Below are 14,777 nucleotides of genomic sequence, written 5' to 3'. Positions count from 1 at the left end.
ATTCCTCTTCCCCCTCCAACCTTCCCATTCTCTCTCAAATCTGTGGCCTCTTTGTTTATAGTTGTTACTGTTACAAATACATGTAAGCACGTAAATATGTAATTACAGCCTGCTGATCGCTTCCACTCCTGCTTGCAGTAAGTGATTTCAGAGCTGACACCTTGGTATTGGAGATCAATCAGGGGACTCCTCTCCGGGGAATGACTGCTCCCACCCTTAGCTTCCTGAGTTTTTTGTATAAGGACGGGACACCATGTTTCCCCGTTCCCCTTTAGCCTGTCTATGGTGCTGTCCTTGTTCAGGTCTTGCTTAGGCAGCCATGTTGTTGAGGTATCCTGTCCTTGTTCAGGTCTTGCTTAGGCAGCCATGTTGTTGAGGTATCCTGTCCTTGTTCAGGTCTTGCTTAGGCAGCCATGTTGTTGAGGTATCCTGTCCTTGTTCAGGTCTTGCTTAGGCAGCCATGTTTTGAGGTATCGTGTCCCTGTCATTCCAGGAGACAATCTCACAGCAGATTGCCTGGTCCTCCGGCTCTTATAATCTTTCCGCCCGTCTTCCGAGCTATGTCGTGAGCCTTTGGTCAGAGGTTGTGCTGTAGCTGTATCCCTTGGGATGCGCCCTGCATGACCAGTTGTTCTCTGCACCTGACCAGTTGTGGTTTTCTGCAGAGGTCTGTATATGCTACAAAGAGAGCTGTGACAAGGGCTACTTTTCTGCCTTTTAAAGGCTCCAAGACAGAAGACTTGCTCCAGCCCTTGAGGAGGAAATCTCCTGCCCAATGTTTTGCTTTAGCTTATAGAGCTGCTTAAATCAAGAGCCCTCTTCTTTCCAACCCAGCCTCAGGGCCGAGGGTTCTGTGGGTAAGAGCAGAAACCCCTGGTCCCATGATGAAATACAGTGCTCTTTAAATCCCTCCCAATGGAATGGTAGGGTATACCTGGACCCCAGCACTTGGGAGGTGCAGCAGATGGATGGATTCAAGGTCATCCTCCACTACATACCAAGTTTAAGGCCAACTGTGCTGTGTCTCCAGCTGGAGAGATGGCTCAGTGGTTAAGAACTTTGGTGGTCTTCAGAGGACCAGAGTTCAATTCCCAGCACCCACATAGCAGCTCACAACTGTCTGTAACTCCAGTTCTAAGGGATCTGACACCCTCACACACACAGATAGACTTGTAGGTAAAACACCAATCAATGTACATAAAATAAAAATAAACAATCAAAAATAATTCTGCCTCAAAAGTTAATTAAAAAAAAAAATAGGATTGCTTCCATCCCACTTAAATCAGGGTTCGAAGCACTCACTCCTCAGATCTCCTGGCTTCCTTTATGGCTGGTTATCTTTAGCCAGTGAGTCAGGCCTGGACTCCAGCTAGAGGCCCAGTGTGTGGTCCACAAAGGAAGTGTATGTGTCACATGAGCCCATTCATTTCATCTTCAGCATCCTCATCACCAAGCTGGTGGGCACTTGCTGCTCCATTGTTCCTAAGGCAAGTTGTTGAAGGAAAAGATGAGAGAAATGCTGGGAATTCAGCCTGAAAGCAAGTGGAGATATCTCCGAGTGTCAGGTTTTCTGAGTCTCAGAGGTGCAGGGTGGACGGCACAGCCGGGCATCAAGTGCCCCCTGCTGTCTGAAGTGGAGAAGGGCATGCCAAATTCACATTTCATGGATAAGAATGGTGTTGAGAAAAGCTCCGGGGACCTGAAAGCCAGCTTGGGTAAGGACAGTGACTTGCTGAAGCCCCATGCTGGGTCACCTGGATCATCCCCGGTGTAGAGATGAGTGGAGGTCATCTGACCTCTGACTTGGGTAGCTTTTTATCAGTAAAAGTTCTCCTCAGGAGTTGGAGCACTACCTCATTGCTGTGTGGTCCCTGGATGCATAGCATCACATTGACCCTGGAGCTTGTTGGAAATACAGATCCAGATCCAGCCAGACACAGTCCTTTCTGCAGTCCCAGCTACCCAGAAGGCTACAGGAGGCGGATCACAAGTTCCAGGCCAGCATGGCCAACTTAGAAGACTATGCCAAAAAGAAAGGAAGAGAGAGAGAGAGAGAGAGAGAGAGAGAGAGAGAGAGAGAGAGAGAGAGAGAGAGAGAGAGAGAGAGAGAGCTGAGCAGTGGTGGTACACACCTTTAATCTCAGAACTCGGAAGGCAGAAGCAGGTAGATCTCTGTGAGTTCAAGACCAGCCTGGGCTACAGAGTGAGATCCAGGACAGCCAAGGCCCCACAGAGAAACCCTGTCTCAAAAAAACCAAGAAAGGGAAAAGGGGGAAAAAAGGAGGCAGAAGAAAAAATAGTGGGGAGCTTTCTTGAAAGAGAAGCTCACTGTGTAGCCCTGGCTCGCCTCAGCTCATGGCAACCGCTGCTATAGCCTTCTGAAAACTAGGATTACAGACATGGAGCACCCTGCCTGGCTTCAGAAATGATTTTTCAAAGGGCTGGTCAAAGCTCAGCAGCTAGAGTATTTGTCTAGCATATACCGTGCCCTGAATTCAACACCATAAAAAACAGAAAGGAAATGTCAACTCTCAGGCCCCACCCTGGATCTCCTAAGTTCAAATCTGCATCCATCTTAACAAGGTCACTATGAATTCACACACATCAATATCTGAGAGGTGCCAGACATAGCTGTCAGTGGAGCTTTAACCCTGAAGAGAGCCCACATGTGGCCCGGAAGGCTCAGTGAGTAATGGCCACCAAGCCTAATGACCACTAGGTGATGCAAAGAACTGACTCCTATAAATTGTCCTCTGGCCTCCACAAGGTCCCATGGCACAGCTCACATATGCACATCCATGTGTGTGCACAAAAAAATCAATGTAAAAAAAAAAAAAAAGTCCACATTGCCAAAGGTTTGGGTCAAATTGGGTAGCATTTGGAAATTAAACAGGACTCAAGCAGAACCTAATCCTCTCTCATCATCATGATTGACACCCTCATTGCCTCCCACATCCACGTCTGCTCCGTGCGTCCTTGCATTCCTCAAGCTTGTTGTAGTTCCCATCTCTTGTTACATTTCCTCAGAAGCTGACAGTCACCCCACAGTTTTCTTGCATATCAGCCTGCTCCCAGCAGTGGTATTCCGTGTGTGTGTGTGTGTGTGTGTGTGTGTGTGTGTGTGTGTGTGTGTGTGTGTGTCCGTGTCCTGCCTACCCACTGCCTTTACTACTACTGAAAGTACCCTCCCCGACCCTGCAAGATGGAGCTGTGCTCCACACCCCCACCCTCCCCCCTCCCCCCCATCTCCAGATCCACACCCTCGTCTTGTCGGTCTGTTGCTAACCTGGAGTCTTCTTTTCCCACGCCAGGTCAGGGAAGAATGCCGGCTCCTGAACGCCCCACCTGTTCCGCCCCGAAGTTCAAAGCCTTTGTCCACCAGCCCCTCCATCCCTCCTCGTACAGTCAAGCCAGTGCGGCCACAGACCCGCTCTCCCAGCCCCACCCTGTCCTACTATTCTTCAGGGCTGCATAACATGTAAGTCTTCCCGTCAGAACCCACAGCACCCCACCCGCCAGGTCATGGGCCTTGGAATTCACCTAGCAGCCGAGCGGGAGAGGGTATGGTGTTTGCCTTTTAAAACTAAGGTTCTGGGAAGAACATAGTTGGGCCCCTGCTGGTTTTGACCTTGGATGGGAGAGCTGGTATCATGATAAGAAAAGATGCCACCAGGGTCTGTGAGAGGCCAAGGAAAGGCCCTCCTCTTGGAAACAGTGGGTGGGCTTCTATTGCCCAGCAGAAGCCAGCTCTGGTTCTTGTCATCTTGACTTTGATACAAGCAGACAGCACCTTCTAGGAAGGTGTGAGAACCCGAAGGCTCCCCTTGGCCTTCTGCTCCCAACTTGAAGCCAGCAGGAATCCTTTCTTGGCTATGGCTGCAAAGATGCTCCTGTCTGGGGCTCTTCAGAGCCGTCAGCTCTTCTGAGACACAGGCTGCTTCACTGCTGGCACACGGGATTGTTTGGTAAAGAGCTCACCCGTACTCTCAAGTTATAATACATCTGTCTCTAAGTAATCTTCAACTGTAGTTGTCTAGAGAAGCAAAACAGAGCAGCCCCATTTCCCTCAGAAAACTTTTAAGTTCTTCTACAAAACAAAATGCCCGTTTCCTCGGCGATTCCCTCAGACATGAGCACCTGCTCCCCCTCAGCCTGCCCACCCACCTTTCAGCACACTCTGGTTCCACTGTCAAACTTATGATGTGAAAATACGGCCCCCAGGATGAATGCACCCGCAACCAATGTACTTGAAGTTTGAAGTCTTCCCAGGCGTGTTTTGTTTTGTTTTCTTTTTATCCTCTGGATATTAAAATTCTTATGCTGTGTATAGCTCTATTGTTCAGAAACCAGGGCAAGGATGGGCATTTTATTGGAAGGGCATTTCTTCCTATCAGACTTTGGGGAGGATTCGGAGTTATAGACAGTGGTGATGTGGCCACATCATTGTCTCCTGCAAGCTTGCCTCTCCTGCTTACCTACTGCAGACATGCTCAGTCTCTCCTCCTTGTCCACACAGACATGCTCAGTCTCTCCTCCTTGTCCACACAGACAGGCTCAGTCTCTCCTCCTTGTCCACACAGACATGCTCAGTCTCTCCTCCTTGTCCACACAGACATGCTCAGTCTCTCCCCCTTGTCCACACAGACATGCTCAGTCTCTCCTCCTTGTCCACTGCAGACATGCTCAGTCTCTCCCCCTTGTCCACACAGACATGCTCAGTCTCTCCTCCTTGTCCACTGCAGACATGCTCAGTCTCTCCTCCTTGTCCACCAGACATTACTCTTCAGTGTTGGACCAAAGCGTGGTGTGTAAATTTTCTCAGTGTGAAGATGCAGACACATATGAACAGTACTTTCTTATTAGCTAAAATATACATATTTATGAGTGTGCATATATTTTTATTTCTACTACAACATTTTTAGTCATTATGTACATATCCACAAGTACAAAGAACTTTAAAGATTCTTTTAAAGAAAAAAAAGGTAAGTAATTTATTGAGTTCAATAAATTATATAAATATATGTTATATATAATATATTCCTATCTGCCCTTTCACCTTAGAAATAACATCTATGAATAATGATAAAGAAAAGCTTGGGGTTCAGTTGTTTTTTAGACAGGGTCTCACTATGTAGACCAGGCTGGCCTCGAACTCACGGAGATCCACCTGCGTCCATCACCCAAGGGCTAGGGTTAAGTTATTTTTTTACTAATTTCCCTTTCTGTGTGTGTTTGCTTTTTAAGCAGCATCACTAAAAGTGACCCAAGTCCTCCTGACAGTGCTCCCGTCTCCTGCTACCCTTGCAACCGAGTGAAAAGTGACTCTACAGACCCCAAGTCCCCATTCGGAAGTCCTTCTGCCGAAGCTCTGGCCTCCCGACTCTCATGGCCCAACCATTACTCGGGAGCGTCGGAGAGCCAGACCCGGAGTGACTTTCTGCTCGACCCGAGTAGGAGCTACAGCTACCCCAGACAGAAGACACCTGGCACACCAAAGAGAAACTGCCCGGCCCCTTTTGATTTTGACGGCTGCGAGCTCCTAGGCAGCCCACCCAGCACAGCCTCTGCAGAATTCAGCAGCGGCAGTGGCGGCGTCTCCGGTTGCCCCAAGTCCGCCAGCTACTCTCTGGAGAACTCCGAGGACAACTCCCTTGCAGCTGGCATGACCAAGCAGAGCATCTCCTGCCCTGCCTTACCCCCAAGGGCCCCAAAGCCAGTGGAACAGAAAACCACCCCTGAAACATCTCCTTTGCCTCTGAAAATTGATGGTGCTGAGGAGGACCCCACAGCAGGGTCACTGGACCTCTCAGAGGACCAGTATTTTGTGAGAAAGGGCATGCAGGACATCTTCTCTGTCTCTTACCCTTTCTCATCTCCGCTCCACCTCCAGCTGGCCCCCAGATCCTGTGGGGACGGGTCCCCATGGCAGCCACCTGCTGACCTGTCAGAACTCTCTATAGAGGAAGTGTCCAAGTCTTTACGGTTCATTGGTTTGTCTGAAGACGTCATAGCCTTCTTCGTCACTGAAAAGATCGATGGGAATTTGCTTGTCCAGTTAACGGAAGAAATCCTCTCAGAGGATTTCAAACTAAGCAAACTGCAGGTGAAGAAAATAATGCAATTTATTAATGGCTGGAGGCCCAAGATATAGCCAAATGGTGTGCGACAGAGCTGAGAAACATGCGTGCTAGAAGGGGTGGGCTAGGACACAAATCCACGTTTTTGCACTAAAAAAAAAAAAAAAAGACAAAAAAAAACAAAAGCCCTTCTCTGTAAATAGAGATAGAGAAAGTCTTACTATGCAGATTCCGTTTCTGAATGGTGAACAGGCCATTTTGTACATCAGTAAAGATGCTGTACAGAACACTTAGAGGTGTGCCTTGTACGTCACTCAACACTCAACAGCTGCTAAAAGAACTAAAGTCCTATTCAGAGAACTCTTTTTCACCCCGGTAGGTTTTCAAGAAGGCATGGTATTTATTACGAAACAGCCAAAGCTGAAAGACATGAACACTTGTGAGCAGTCCGCTCCCTCGGGGAGGTGACGTCCGACAGTTAGTTGTACTCTGCGGCTTGCTTTGCTTCATGCCAACTGTTTAACTCTTGTGCCTGATGATGTTAGTGGTGTGAAAAGAAACTTTCATGTCCTATGCTTGGTGGAGATCTTTTTTATCAAAAGGCATTTTCCAAAAATCATGTTTTGATGGAGGATGTCTGATATCCTTAGAAATGACACAAATCATGACCGTTACATTTGATCTGTAACTGCTGCTAGTTTTATTGAGCAGAGAAAAAAAAAAAATAGGTGTGTGTGTGTGTGTATGCAGCACACAGAGAGACGTGTAAATGTAATTTTTGAATCTGATGTTTTAAATGCCATCCGTTTACTTCCTAATTTCCATTGAGGTGGAGGGGCCTTTAACTGAGTGGATCCTCTTGAGAACAGTTGGCAGAATGACTCCAAAACGTCTCAGAACCTGAACTCTGAAGCTCCGCCCCATAGGCTCCGCCCCTGGGAACTCAGAAGCGATCAGTCAAGAGTCTGTTGAAGAGTCTAATGTGATTCTCAAGCCCGTGCGAGCGCTGATTCCTGCATACCCATGCTGACGCTTGGGAGAGGACAGCTGCTTTGGAGCCGTCCTCCTGTCCTCCGTGTGTCCCTCACACCCGTGAGTTCTCACCACCACGCCTCTTATGTTAGGAAAGCTCGTGACTCCAACAGACCACCTCTCAGTTATATATGCCACATCTCTGCACTGATTCCTAGAATATCAATAAGAGTACTTGCTAATTCCACAGACCTTCTATTCCTCTAAATTAATAATAATAATAATAATTACCATACTCTTATTCTGAGAATTCCAGAACCTGTCTATGGATTTTGCTAAATTTTATTAAATACTCCAAAATACAGCCTCATATCCTTACTCTTGGCTCTTTGAAGGCATATGACCTCAAAGAGTTCCTTTTTTTTTTTCCCTGAGCAGCAAATGTATCCTCCAAAGAGTCCCTGAGTCTGTCCCAGAATCTAACTCGGCAGACCTCCTGTTAGCAAGATGCACACCTGAGCTTCTCAGGAGAGGTTGTTTGGCCACCAGGAGGCAGTGTATCCTGAAGGGTTGAGCATATTTATATTTGAAGCATGTCTTCCTAGTCACCAAAAAAGAAGTCACTGTTAAAGGCAAGAGCCCACAGCAGCCGGGCTCGAAGTCCTGGGAAGCATGCCACTATTTCTTTCCCGTAGAAAGCTGCTTCATTCCATCTTGTGACTTAGTTGAGATGAATGGACACCTAGTCTAATTCCTCATCTCTGGTCTCATTAAGAGAAGAACAGGCTTTTACCTTTCTTGGTTGTAAATACCACAGTGCAAGGAAAAAGAATCCTCTATAACTGGCATGCTTCAGGAGTCATTAATGAATCCCACCCCCCAACCCCCTACCCCCCCAACCCCCCACCCCCGCCCCCTACTGCCCTCTCACAACCAAGACTCATGGACGTCTGATTCAGAAAGCAGCCCTCTCAGAGAGGAGTTAAGTCCTTAGAAAGGGCACCCAGCCCGAGAACATTAACTTCCCTTGAGAATAAAGACAGACCACCTGCCGGAGAGACATAACTGGTCACACTCACAAAACCCGCCCTTTGTCCATCCTTTAGCACCTAGCATGTGACCATGATTCTCAAACTCGGCCTTGAGCCGTGGGGTTGGCTTGAGTTGACAGTGAAGGTTGGCCCACATAAACACCTGCCTTTGTTCGTCTTTTGCAAGACCCTCAAACAAAATAAGATTGTCCATCTCCTTTGAGTTCATTTGCTTTGGTCCTGGCACACCCATGCCAAGTCTGTATTGACCGGGATCCTGGTACCCTCCTGAGAGCCAGGATAGGCCTTGGAGTCATGCATTCCTTGGACAGTCACTGGGCACTTTCTGTTTGCCAGACCCAAGGCTGAGCAAAGACCTAGCCCCTGCCCTCTTGGAACTCGTTTCTGTTTCAAAATCACAGTAGCTGACACTGTATGTGTGCATGAGAGACTGAAATGTTCGTGGAAGGTGGATTTATGGAGAGTGACGTGCCCCAGCTTTAAGGAGCCCACAGGTGGAAGCACTGACAGCCTCTTCGAACACATACAATAAACACCCCCAAGACGCTTGGCATCCATTAAAGGAAATATGCATCTGTCTTTCACTGACTCCTGTTCTCTTTTACTGACTTGGAATTTTTTAATGATAATCAGTACTTGGCATTTCTGAAAGGCACGAATAAGTGTAATTGCCACTTCTGGGCTGATTACCTGTCTGTGGAGGATGCCGGCTAGACGAGGAATTCATAAGCCGGCAGAGAGAATGAGACAGGCTGCGCAGAGCAGAAGGTGGAAACAGCCCTCGCCTTCCACGTCCCACAGCAGAGCCTCCTCCCACCAGCCAGGTCGAGACCAAACCTCCTTTTGTGGCAGATTCCCTACAGCCCAGTGAGTGACCGTGGGACTTGTAGCGAAGTACTGTCTGCACAGGATCTTTGGAGGATCCTTACACTCATGCCTAAAACCTTCCTGCCCCCTCCCCTGTCAGAAAAGAGCATCAGCAATAAACGAAGCCAAGCAGCTGAAATGTAAAATACAAAGTCAATTCAGAGAGGAAACTCAAGCATTCACCCACCAACGCTGTCACAGAGTCTTCTAAACGTCTGCAAGTTGTCTTTAAGTTGAACTGCTCAAGTTTATGAACTGTGAAATGTCCATGTATCCTCTCTCTCTCTCAGCCCACATGCACCATTCAAATTTATGAAGTTGTACCAAACTGCCCATTCAGCTAAATTGCAGTGTTTATTCTTATCTTGCAGAAATGCCACAACCTTCTGGGAGATGGGACAGTCCATTCCAGCTGATCAGATACATGCATAAACAACCTCCACTCACTGCCAAGCCGGCTAGAAGTTCAGGGGGTGGGGGTGGATGGATGGAGAACCCTTCATTTTCCTAGTGCTTCCCAAATGCCTAACATCTATAAGTGTATTCCCTGAACAGCAAGCTGGGAAAGAAAAATATTCCTCCAAAGACCCCAGTAAATTTGAGTTGCAGTCTACCAAAAAAAACCTCACATCTCTTGGACGCCTAAGACTTTCAGAAACATGTCCATCACATGAATTTCCATTGCTTTTCTGGAAATCTGAAGCTGCTAAGGCAGGAAGAATCAAAGGTCCAGAGAGCAGATGGAGGAAATGGGACTTTTATTATACTGTGGGTTTGTAATGTAGGATTCTTGTGGCCATATCAGGTCAAGTCACATTTCCGAGTTTTCAAGACTTCCTGTTTTACAGTTTGCCTCATTGTGAATCTAAGAAACAAGTGAGCGTGTCTCAAGCCAGGTACAAACCTCGTCTGTAGTTGTACCCTTCCGTCCAACTTCGAAGCTGTGCATTTTGTAGCAGAGCCTGGCGGATAGAGTTCCCTTGGTTTACAGTGTCCTGTGGATAGGGCTTAGATAACTCCCTAGCCATAAACCCACTCTCCTGTCTTTATAGTATGTTCCGTTTGGAATATTGTTTCAGCTAAGACTCAAAAAAATGAAAAAATAAAACTCAAGAACTTGGGGAGTTTTCCTTTGCTTAAATGGAAATTGTATTTTCTAAGAATTTTGCAAGTGTCTGTACAGTTTCTTGGCTGGGGAAACAGTGGGCTGCTAACCACATGTCAGCAGTTAGTTGTGTTGCTTTCCAGAGCATTATCTAATGGGCCCAATGTGTACCTCAAGATAAACGCAGTATGTTATGTCAAAAAAATAAATACATTGTCTGTTGATTTAAATGGTTCTGAAATGTCTATAAATAAAGAACTTTTCAAGGTTGCTCTTTGTGCTGACTTTTCAAAGGCCTTGTTCTCCAGCCCCATCGCCATAGGGAACTGGAAAAGGGTTCTAATACTGCAAACCACATTCTGAATTGAGAGGCTCAAGACCAAAGCTACAGTTGACAGAATCTGGTAACCAGGCAACCCCGTGATGCTCAAAGGACCCAGTACCTGTGTAGTCAAAAGACGAGTGCAGAGATGTCTTTAAATTTGAAAAGAAAATAGATACACATGTTCCAGTGAGAAGGGAGCTAAAGTCCTGGCTTTGGCTTCCGTGTTGTTCAGTTGGTGCAGTGATGACCCAGAGGAGTGCCCCTGGGTGCCGGAGAAGAGGCAGGCATGTTCACCCTGCTGTGGCAGGAAGTCTCACAGGGAGCCTGGAGGATGACAGAGTTTGGTTGGAGTTCTTGTTCTCAACTTATCATGAAATCACTTCCCAGCATCCTATTTCTCAATCAGACAAGTCCCAGAGGCATCCATGCCACCATTTCCTAAGCCTTTAGTCCCACTCTCCCAGAGCTGGGCACTAGAAGAACTGTACACGTGGTTAAAAAAAAAAAAAAAAAACACTTCCATAGTCGAGGTCCTACCTCAGGTATTCTGGGACACTTCACAAACTGGATATGGCTAAGAAATTTGAAACTAGAAATAAGTTGTGTTAGCATCATCTGTCCTTTGATCCCCATGTAACTTGTTAGAGAATTCGTTATCTACTGAAAATGTTAAGTACAGGATGCAGCCTACTTTTGCCCAGTTGGCTTCCGCTTATGATGCCTGCTCACCTTGGCCTCTCCTTGCTTGGGGAATTCATCGGTATGCTTTGGGAATTATTAGGCAGCATCCCCAGGCTGTGTACATTATGCTCTTTGTAATAGGAGAGCAACCTGCGTGTATCCACGCCTTGCGAGCTGCCCGTTCCTTGGCCTCCGGAGTCTTCAAAGTCCGAGGATTCTGGAGCAGATGTTGAATGTGGCCGGTGACTGTGACATGAAGATCAAGACATCAGTCACAGAATAACGGGATGAAGTTGCCTCAGATGAGGTGCAGGGGATGCAGCTCAGTGAGAGAGAGCCCTCAGTTCAATCTTTAGCCCCCCCTCCCCCAAAATCAAAGGCAAAAGATTGGCATCAGAGATGCTCACACTGTAAAACAGAAGAGCAGACTATAAGAAAGTGAGACACACTTGTTTGGCGACCCCAGGTTGAGTTTATGTCATGACCGCTGATAGATGCAGCGAGAATTTCTTACACGTACATTTTTCTTACAACTTGAGCCAGTGACTGCCCCTTAGTGATGGATGTAAAAACGAACCAAGAGCAGTGTGTTCCACGGGTGGCCGCAAATATCAGCTTCAAGAGATACAGGCAATTGAAAGACAGTGCATGTGGTGGAATGTTCAGGTGTTCTCAGGCCAGAGGCAGTGGGGGGGCAGGGTAACAGGTCTGTGTCCTCCAAGACACAGTGACCAGGAGACGTGGCACAACAGAGCGTTAAAACACATGGGACTTTGGAAACCCACTCTCTTAACTTCATAAAAAATAAAGCCCGCACTCTGTTATCCCTCCAGAGCACACGTGGGCTATAATAAAATGAAGGATAGAATTCGAACTTGCGTTTCCATCTTGTTGTCCTTACAGTTGTCTCCAGGTTCCACAGCTGTTAACTTCCACAAATGGCGGGTGGCTTTGAGATGTGTGGGTGGCATACCCTGCTCTGGTCCTCTGTCTTCTGTCCTAAGGCTGAAAATCAACCAGAAGGCAGTCCTCAACTGATCCTCCCCAGGTGATGCTAGATAGAATTGAGGCAACCGCCTGCTGGGCTTGGTAGGGCACACCTGTAATCCCAGCACTTGAGAGGCTGAGGCAGGAGGATTTTTGTGAGTTCAATACCAACCTGTACTGCACACCAAGACCCTGTGTCCAAAAAGAAAGGAAAAGAAAAAGAAAAACCTCTGCTTATAAAACAAACTCTGGGCTGAGCAAATAGAAGTGCTTGCTACTGCCCCAGACAACTTGAGTTCAGTTCCCAGTACGCACATCGGCAGCTCACACCACCTGTAACTAGCTAGCTCCAGGGCACCCAACACCCTCCTGGCTTCCACAGTAGACACATATACACAAGTCAAAATTCTTTTTTTCTTTAAAGAGACTCTGAGCACATCTTCTCCTTCATCCAAAGCGATGGCTCAGTGGAGATATTAAATATGACAGATGAAATGTAAAAATGTAAACGGATTTCAGATAACTGGTACACACACTTCATCTGGCTGTGTCCAAGCTATCTACTAAAAATAGCTTATGAAGGAAACCAAGGGAGAGAAGCTGTAATACCAAATATGACCGCTAGGTGGCGGGCGCTTCCACCCATGACTGCCCCAGGATGGCACCAGCCAGTTCCTGATAAGACATTAATGACAAGCCAAGGATCATTTCAAAGCACAAAGCTGGTTTGTCACAGGGCCTTCTTGCTCCAGGGATCTGATGCCCCCTTCTGCCCTCCACCAGCCTGCACTCACATGTGTATATCCACATAATGCAGACAACTAGAAATTTTAAAAAAAAAATCTTTTTAATAAAAAAAAAATATACAGGTAATAAAAAAACTGAACAACTCTTACAGAGATGAGTGACTTTTATAAATCTAGTAGACTACCAACCATTTTTTTTTTTAGTTTAGGTTTCTGTCTTTAAATGGTGTGATTGGTGATTCATGTTTTCTCAGTGACCCTTAGCTAGTTTTTTCCAACTCTGATGATTTGGGAATGAGGGTCATGGAGGAATCTGACTTCCCTGGGAGGAAGAACCACAGCTCACACTGCGGGCTGCTGAGGTCATGCTCCTTTCTCACGTGACCTCCTTGGTCAGCTTTCCGCTGACCAAGACCAACTTGGGGAGAGGCGCGTTTTTTTGCCTTGCAGGCGACGGCGGTCCATCACAGACGCAGCCCAGGCAGAAGCGTGGAGCAGACACTGAAGCGGAGACGTGGAGCAGACACTGTTTACCGGTTTGCTCCCCCGGCTTGTTCCGCTACCTTTCCTGTTTTGTTTTGTTATTTTGTTTTTCAAGATAGGGTTTCTCTTTGTAGCCCTATCTGTCCTGGAACTCACTCTGTAGACCAGGCTAGACACAAACTCAGAGACCTGACTGCCTCTGCCTCCCAATTGCTAAGAACTGGAGAGGGATAGCACAAGTCTTGGATGCATTGTGGGTATCGGTGTTAGTGTTCTCAGCTTGGCTGTTTTAAGAAAGAGAGAAGGGTCTTCCTGAACTGACAGGCACTACTGGGCCTTGTTGATTTTTGAGACCCCAAAGGGTGAGCAGTATCCAAAACCTGTCCAGTCTCTCTAAAGAAGATGATGTTGACAGAAAGCCCTTAAACAAAGAAGCTGAGAAGCCCAGGACCAAAGCAGCCCTGTCCTCCACGTGTCCTGCAATATGAACATCAACACATTGCTCTGAAGAAACAAGGCACACAGAGAAACCAGAAGGCTGCAGAATGCGCTAAACTTTTGGTCAAGAGAATGAAGGAAGCCAAAGGAAAAAAATACCAGGAACCAATTGCCAAGAGAAGTAGGCTGTCCTCAGTGAGAGCTTCTACTTCTAGGCAAAATAAGATCCAGGCCAAAATAAGACTTTAACAAATAAATGGGCAGACCTTGCCACTGGTTGGGGTCAGTTAGGGAAAATGTCCACCTTCATTCCCAAATACATTCACATGCCATGGAACAATCTTCTGGTCAGTGACAGAATGCATATGAAGTTGGGCTCATAACATTATCACAGAACCCAAAAGTTCCTCTTGCCAAATGATGTCCGAATCATCCTAACTCCAACATCACGCCTGTGTCCATGGTGATGCTGATAAACAGGCTTGCTGCATGCAAGTCACATGAAAGTATCGTAAGACAGAATACATAAGACTTGATTAAAAGTTTGCTATTTGTGCCGGGCGGTGGTGGCGCACGCCTTTAATCCCAGCACTTGGGAGGCAGAGCCAGGCAGATCTCTGTGAGTTCGAGGCCAGCCTGGGCTACCAAGTGAGTGCCAGGAAAGGCGCAAAGCTACACAGAGAAACCCTGTCTCGAAAAACCAAAAAAAAAAAAAAAAAAAAAAAAAAGTTTGCTATTTGTTTATGTATTTAGTGTATTTATTTTAATCATTACTTTAGAATACTTTTTTTTAAGTATACTGGGTGAGAATGTAGCTCAATGGTACAGTGTGCTTAGCATGCCTAGACCTCTGAGTTCAATCCCTGGTCATAAATTAAGTAAATAAGTGAAATTTTAAGATGTTTATTCCATGGCCAGCAGGATGGCTCAGAGGATAAAGGTATTTGTCAGGCAAGCCTGTATACTTGTGGCTTGCAGACCTTTGGGACAATAGTATGAAAAGCAATTTATTGTATGCTTTTTCATTCACCAAAACATAGAAAG

At 46.7% G+C, this 14,777-nt stretch overlaps 1 protein-coding gene across 2 annotated transcripts in view; it reads left to right on the top strand.

The window, feature by feature from the left end:
• The window catches only part of Garem1 (GRB2 associated regulator of MAPK1 subtype 1), a 181,833-nt gene extending 171,490 nt beyond the window's left edge, over positions 1-10,343 (top strand). The window contains exons 5-6 of one of the 2 annotated variants that reach the window (XM_006970211.4): positions 3,312-3,478; positions 5,248-10,343. In XM_006970211.4, the coding sequence (XP_006970273.3) occupies positions 3,312-3,478; positions 5,248-6,151 (1,071 nt within the window). In that variant the 3' untranslated portion in view covers positions 6,152-10,343. Of the gene's footprint in view, positions 1-3,311; positions 3,479-5,244 lie in introns of both variants that reach the window. The other variant, XM_042264353.2, reaches the window with a different exon arrangement.
• The last annotated feature ends 4,434 nt before the right edge of the window (positions 10,344-14,777 follow it).

The sequence above is a fragment of the Peromyscus maniculatus genome, chromosome 19 (genome assembly GCF_049852395.1).
Source record: "Peromyscus maniculatus bairdii isolate BWxNUB_F1_BW_parent chromosome 19, HU_Pman_BW_mat_3.1, whole genome shotgun sequence".
Classification (NCBI taxonomy): Eukaryota; Metazoa; Chordata; class Mammalia; order Rodentia; family Cricetidae; genus Peromyscus; species Peromyscus maniculatus.
The sequence above is the reverse complement of the archived record's forward strand: the minus strand, read 5'-3'. Positions and strand labels throughout refer to the sequence as shown.